Raw genomic sequence first — 8,151 nt, forward strand, 5'->3', positions numbered from 1 at the left:
AAATTCAATATAGTTATTTCTTCAGATTTTAAGCTTCAGCTTAATAATGATAAAAAAAAAAAAAAAAATATTTGAGCTATAATTAAAAAAAGGTTTATTAAATAAAACAAGCCGACTATAACAGTTGTAATGTTACTTCAATCAGTTCCAGGAAATAAAATGATGTGGCAATGTTATATTCTGCTAAAAATATAATTTTGCCAGATCAGAATTCTCATTTCTGTTTGCAAACTTGAGTTGAATATAATTCTAACACAGAATGACTCTTGAGTTAAAAGATATAATAAACTTTGAAATTTGTCAGATTCTTTGCTATTCTAAAGTTGCATTATAAAAAAACTATTTTCCTATGCTCTCTCAGTGAATTTCAAAAGAAATTTAGACCCCCATTTCTCATAGTGTAGATTTGCACAAACACTTGGAAACAAAGCAGGAATTATGAGATAAATATGAGATGCTACTTTGGTACATTAATGTTAACGCATATAGAAAGCAAGTGTGTGTTGTTGAGAATTACAAATCACGTTTCCTTCTGGCCCCATGTTAAAAAAAAAAAAAAAAAAAAAAAAAAAAAAAAAAAAAAAAGACCGATTCTTAAAAACACATTTAATAAGTAAACCTCTTTTTCAAATTCACGGATTTGGAAGATATATTCCAAATCCAGTTTTATGTATGTATGCAGATGGGAGTTTTTTCTACAGCATCAATATATGCAAAAACTGACTGAAAGTTTATTGAAGCTGAGAAACATATTTTCATGTCTAATCACAGAACTAAAATTAAATTTTGTATTATAAAAAGAGCAAAGTTTAGTACAATGCTACAACATACACTGAGTGATGAAATATTTAACAATTTTTCAGAATTTAAGAAGAAAGAAGAGGAATTTGAAGATTATAACACGAAAGTCAACAGATTCCAGATGTCAAAACTGAACATTTATTAATAAAGAATGAACAGGGCATATAAGTATAAACATACCTGAAACATTAGCATTTTTATTTTTACAAATGAAAAGCTAAAAGTTACTTATTGGGTGCAAGATGGTTGTTTTCACAACTTTTATTTTAGAAAGATTCCCAAACTGTTGATTTTTGGAAAGTTGGTAAGCATTATCAATATATATAAAATACTCTTTAAAATTCAAATTTGAATTATTAAATCCAGATTAAGCAATGCATTAAAAAAATAAACACATTCTTCTTGAAATCTTTCACTAATTATTTTGCACTTTCCATTCTTACCAAATAAATAGTGATCTGTTTTGGTGTAAAAGAACAAAGTGGATGCTGTGAGTTAAAGCGTTATCACATTAGCTGTTCGTTGCCGGAACAAAACGTTTGCAGCAACAGTTCTCAGAAACGGCCTTTAACGAAATAGGGTTACCATCTTCACTTGGTAAACAGGCTGAAAGCCAAACAAGAATCAGTTATCGCTCAGATTGGCTAAAGTGACGTTTCCTTTCAAGTGACATTCGCTTCTTCATGTTGTTTTGTATCGCTCACACGCTTTTCGTTTTAAACTTTATTGTTAGTAATGGAAGATAATGGAAAGGTGATTGCTATCAAGTTAATCACTTTGATCTCCACTCTGGCACTTCATGTAACAGATAAACACATTTCTGGTTATAGCAATAAATTACATCAGTTATAGCCAAATTCTGTATACACTAAGAATAGTTTAAAAATGTGCTGGATAAGTCTATTTATCACACATCGCTTATGTGTACTTTCTGTTATCTGCATTTCAATGAAAATTTGATGGCTCACTGGAAAATTTGTGACCTGGTGAAAGCATTTTATGACTAGCTTTTTTATGGCTCATAATTACTGTTCTGTCCATTCAAACAACAACAACAAGAAAAAAAAAAAAAAAAAAAAAAAGACCTTCTATGACAAAAATCTATATGTCTGATATTTACCTCCTCACAGCCAGCAGATACTATTCAGCAAAATGAAGATCAAATAAAGCATATGAATACATGAGCAATCAAACATGTGCGAGTTGTTTACTGTCCCATAGAACACTCGGTAATATACCTAAAACACATTAATTATACCAACTCTAGAAATTAGGTGTTCATATCATGAGTTTGTTTTATGGTTTGGTTCATTGAGTTTACAGCAAAGCACACTAGGGCTATCTGCCTAAGGGAAGGGATGCCTTCATGGAGGACTTTCTAAGGGAAACTGGCTCGTATACACGTTACACATGGAGAAAATCACGAAAGCGCCCATACAGCCAGCCCGTTCGCGGGATTCGAACCTCGGACCATACTACCAGTGTTCAGCGACTTTACTGCTCGGCCGTTGGTGGGTTCAGTTTGTTTTATGTGATTACCACAAAGCCTCAAGGGATAACAACAGGAGGGATCCCTTTGTAGAAGATTTTTTAAAACTGGCTTGTATACCAGTTACAAATGGGACAAACCAAGGAAACGTCACATAGCCAGCCCGTTCGCCGCATTCTAACCTCAGACAGAACTACCAGTGTTCAATGACGCTTCGGCCACTAGTAGGCCCGTGCACTTAATTGGAAAGTGCAATTCATTATGTAAACAGACATGAAGGTGATAATCAGTTGTGCACTGTTTTAAGTAATCAAATGTTATAAATGCACAGCTGTTACATTTATTAGTCATGTTTTTATTAAGTAGATCATACTACGTATGATATAATTATGAATTAACCCAATAACAAAATGTGTACACTCTTTAGTACTCAAATACTCATCAATTATTTTTCAACTAATTATTACATACCCATAATAATTTGCAAAGAACTGATAACTATAGTTGCTGCCAATTACATTATCTGAATTAAAAGCAACTTCAAATAAACTTCTTGGCAATGTTCATTTTTGTATTCATACATACATATATATATACACATCTAATAAGTCATATATTTACATACAGATAGAGAGATGCAATGGTTTAGAAGTTGTTAATATATATTTATTAGTATTAATGTAATGAATAAGATTTATATTAATGAATGTATACACAAATGTTTTTTATCATGCATAATAATAAATCCATAAATTTCCAATGTTTCAATATGTAGCATTTACAATAAAAGTATAGTTTCTAATGTATTTATAATCCAAAAAGTATTTCATTAATAACATGAAAATAATAGACAAATTTAATGAGTATTCTCATTATTACATAAGCTATGCTTTTCCTTCTTTTTATGCATCTTTTATGCTGTTTAAAATGTGTCACTGATTATACAATTAACAATTTAAAAGAGAAGTAATTAGGAGAAAAGCTGTGCATATACAAACAGATTTAAAAAAATTATTCAACTTAAATTTAAGAAATAGAATTCTATTATATAACAGTGATGATACACGATCAGCACGAAATATGACAAATTTGGCGAACTTTTGGCGACGAACAATTTGTAAACAAATCCGAACTGCAAGAATTCCGTAAAATACTGCCAACTCTGAAATTTCCACGATTATATATTTAATGAATATATATACATTTAAAAAATGACTGAGGCAGTTGTATTACAACAAAAAAGCAATAATTAAACCGGCCTCTATTTCCACCATTCATCACTTCACAGTGAGAGTCATCGCCATATTGAAAGTTACAGTGATCCTTCAGAAGCAGAACTTTTGTCTGATTGGTTGAACGTTCGAGGAACACGTCTCCAGCCGGAACATTTTCGGATAAATTTTAAAATGTTGCTCGTAGGCGGGACAGGTTCCTCCTAGCTAGACGAAACATTTCTCGGAAGCCTGCCGCTTAAAGCCTTGCTACTAGAATCTCGTTTCTCGGAACTGTCCCGGGTAAGCTCGCACGTCCATAGAAGTGATAGGGCCATTAGGTTCATGCAGTACTTGGCTATCGAGGAAAAACATTTCCTTTACAGAACAAACATCCATTTAGAAAATTTTCAGCAAAATTCTTTGTTCTTGCTGTCATTTGGGTACAAATTCCAAAGGCAAAAACCAGAGTTGTAGCTAGGGTTTTCAGCACCCAGGGACAACTGAAGATTTCGCGCCCCCTATTGCTTGCCAAGGATGGAAAACATTTAATTCTAAAATGTCGTAATATCAGTTTGGCGTCCCTTCGATTCTGCGCCTGGGGACAGATGCCCCCTCTAGCTACGCCCCTGGCAAAAACTACAATTTGTTTGTAGACACTGTTGAATACAACAAAACAGAATGCACACAAAATCGCGGAGTTGCTTGATTGAAGGATTGTTTGAAGAACAGTTGCACACATGTTGCCAGAAATTCACATGTACTTAAAATATGGCAACTTTTATTACAGTTTTATTACATTGACATGCAAGTAGCGGAAATAAATCTTACTTTTCCAAGAAATTTCAATTTTGCTCTAAAACACTACAAGCTGTATACTGGCTGTGCTATATCATCAAGAACATGATTGAGAATTACTGTTTTTAACATAGGATATTTTCAAAAATCTAAAGCCTAAGCAATCTTAACATTAAAAAAGCAGTTCGAAAGGCTAATAAAGAGAAAAATACATAAATCCTACAGTACTTAAAATACCACAAAAGAATACATCTTCCATTTTGTACTTTTTACAAAAATGAAGAAAAAATGCATTACAATTTAAAATGTGAATGAAATTTCCATTCCAATGAAAGTGTTCAATGCTTCAAGCTTTCAAAACAGTTCAAATGATATAGTTCGATTGTCTCATCCGCGACCATGAGTGCAAAAACGCATGCGCCATTCAGACCGGATTATTCTCAAAATAGGGTAAAAGGATGGGGACTTTCCTTCCAGCATAGCTTTTTCCGGAGAAGAGAAGACCTTTCACGTCGCAGCAAGTAATACTGCCCCTTTTAGATGAATCTATGTGTTTTGGCAGAATGCTAACTAGGGTGGCGCTTGAGACGGTCGAACTATATTACATGGATGGGATGAGTGCGATATCCACAAAATTACTCAGTATACTCAGTCTCTAAATTTTCATTGTACAAATATGAAGATTTTTCATTAATAGTTAAATACCAAAAATATGAAAATGTTGCTTTATATCAGAAATATTTTAAAATGTCCACTTTTTCTTATGAACACGTTTTTCTCTCGTGGAAACAAATACATGATTTATTAAGAATTGAGATGAAAAATTAAACATGTATGACATGATGACAATTAAACATGTATGACATGATGAAAATTAAACATGATGACAAATTAAACATGTATCATTACAAAGATATTTCTTTATAGCATGGAAAAGTCATTGCTGCACAGATAAGTAAAGTTTCTTAGTAATCAAACTTTCTCATATAAGACACTAGCCTTCTGTTATCTGTGGACATGCATCTTTCAATTTTTCTCACATTTAAGTAATTTGTTACACATGTAAGTCATGGAGTTTCTCTCCAGTAACATTCTTGAATTAGAATTTTTAGTAAATTAATTATTGCATAACTCACAAACATGAGGTTTCTTTCCCGTGTGAATAAGCACATAACTTTTTAACTTATCCTTGCACCTAAATGGCTTACTAGATATCTCATACACATGAGGTATCTCTTCTGTGTGAATAAGTATATGGTTGTTTAAATTATATTTGTCAGCAAATGACTTATATCATACCTCACAAACATAAGGTTTCTCTCCTGTGTGAATAAGTACATGTCTGTTTAGATTACATTTCAGAGAAAATGACTTATTACATATATCACATACATGAGGTTTTTCTCCTGTATGAATAAGCATATGGCTTTTTAAACGACTCTTTTGACCAAATGACTTGTTGCATAACTCACACACATGAGGTTTCTTTCCTGTGTGAATAAACATATGGTCATTTAAACGATTCTTTCGAACAAATGACTTGTTACATATCTCGCACACATGAGGTTTCTCTCCAGTGTGAGTAAGTAAATGTCTTTTTAAAATACATTTTAAAGTAAATGACTTATTACATATCTCACAAACGTGAGATTTCTCTCCTGTATGAAAAAGCATATGATTATTTAGATGACTCTTTTTAACAAATGATTTGTTACATATCTCACACACATGAGGTTTCTCTCCAGTGTGAGCAAGTACATGTCTTTTTAAAATAGATTTTAAAGTAAACGACTTATTACATATCTCACAAACATGAGATTTCTCTCCTGTGTGAATAAGTATATGCTTTTTTAGATTATGTTTTTGAATAAATGACTTATTACATACCTTACAAACATGAAGTTTCTCTGCTGTGTGAGTAAGTACATGCGTGTTTAAATCACCTTTTTGAGAAAATGCCTTATTACATATCTCACACAGATAAGGTTTCTCTCCAGCGTGAATATGTATATGTCTGTTTAAATCACTTTTTCGAGTAAATGAATTATTACATATCTCACATACATGAGGTTTCTTTCCTGTGTGAATAAGCATATGGCTTTTTAAGGTATTTTTTTGAGTAAACAATTTATTACATATCTCACAAACATGAGATTTCTCTCCTGTGTGAATAAGTATATGTTCATTTAAACGACTCTTTTGAACAAATGACTTGTTACATATATCACACACATGAGGTTTCTCTCCAGTGTGAGCAAGAATATGTCTTTTTAAAATACATTTCAGAGTAAACGACTTATTACATATCTCACAAACATGAGGTTTCTCTCCTGTGTGAATCAGTATATGATTGTTTAAAATGCGTTTTCCAGCAAATGACCTATTACATACCTCACAAACATAAGGTTTCTCTCCTGTGTGAATAAGTGCATGTTTGTTTAAATGACCTCTTTGAGCAAATGACTTATTACATATCTCACACAGATGAGGTTTCTCTCCTGTGTGAATACGTACATGTCTGTTTAAATCACCTTTACGAGTAAATGAATAATTACACATCTTACATACAAGAGGTTTCTTTCCTGTGTGAATAGGCATATGGCTTTTTAAAGTACTTTTTTGAGTAAACAACTTATTACATATCTCACAAACATGGGGTTTGTCTCCACAGTGAATAAGCATATGATTTTTTAAAGTACCTTTGTGAGCAAATGACATATTACATATTTAACACACATGAGAATTCGTTCCCATATGAATAAGTACATTTAAATAATGTTTTTGAGTAAATGATTTGTTACACTTTCATACTTTCACGCACATGAGAATTAATTTCCATATAAACAAGTACATTTAAATGATGTTTTTGAGTATATGATTTGTTACATACTTCACACACATGAAGTTTCTTTACTTGTTACACACAGCATACACATGATGAATACGCAGAATATTCGACTTCTACATGCATAAGCCTATGGACTTTGAAACTGAAGTTGTCCGCATATGATTTGTTACATACCTCACATTAGGATTACATCACATCCTGCAGTAAGAAGCAAGTGCAGATTTATTTCATGCTTCTGTCTAAATGAGGTTTACATAACTTGAATACACGAGGTTTTCCTGTTCAATATTTCGCGCTCTTTTAAGAAGTTTCTTTCTCTGCATGAAAACCTGAGAGCGTCACTTCGGAGATATAATCTAGAATTGAACACTTATTCGTGGCATTTTGTGAGATGTTACAATTTCAGGATGAAACCTAACATGCTCAGACCGTTCAACTGCTTCCAATGGCGGGAAATTAGAACTGCTGTTTCGCCGAATCATGTGGAGGGGGTGAAAACCCGGTTGACTCATGACTTACTTCCTACACAGGCGTCTCAAGACCGTATCCGTATCATATTCCTGTGCACTAGTGCTGTAGAAGTAACGAGAAATTGTGTACCCGTATGTATTCGTTACTCGGTGAACCAGTACTCGTTACTATCGTCTCGTTACTTTCGGTAAAATCGATCGGTACCCGTATCTTGAGCCTGTTTTATCGGTCTACGGCCCTAAAAAGGGCTTTGAAACGTCGCATTGCATTGAATCACTTGAGCTATTCTACCCCGCGGGAACTGGGTAGTGCTGCGATAGGGAGTTTTGCGTCGCATTTTTGGGTAGAAATAATTCACTTTATTTTGGCTATTATTTTTTGGTGCACTGGATTCATTATTAATTTTTCTATTGCTGTCAGGGCTTAGTTTCTAAAGTCAGAAGGCCGTCAAGAAAACAGGAAAAAATAAAATAAAAAATAAAGAAAGAAAGGAAATAAATATTACAATAATAACATTAATTAGTAATTAAAAT

At 32.9% G+C, this 8,151-nt stretch overlaps 1 protein-coding gene across 1 annotated transcript; it reads right to left on the bottom strand.

The window, feature by feature from the left end:
• Positions 1–916: 916 nt before the first annotated feature.
• On the bottom strand, positions 917–7,872 carry LOC146993949 (uncharacterized). Its single transcript, XM_085826661.1, has one exon. It carries the CDS (start codon positions 7,015–7,017, stop codon positions 5,593–5,595), a length of 1,425 nt encoding a protein of 474 aa, XP_085682787.1. The 5' UTR covers positions 7,018–7,872; the 3' UTR covers positions 917–5,592.
• Between the last annotated feature and the right edge of the window lie 279 nt (positions 7,873–8,151).

The sequence above is a fragment of the Stegodyphus dumicola genome, chromosome 11, assembly GCF_044657685.1.
Source record: "Stegodyphus dumicola isolate Sdum_Otavi_A_Nest chromosome 11, ASM4465768v1".
Classification (NCBI taxonomy): Eukaryota; Metazoa; Arthropoda; class Arachnida; order Araneae; family Eresidae; genus Stegodyphus; species Stegodyphus dumicola.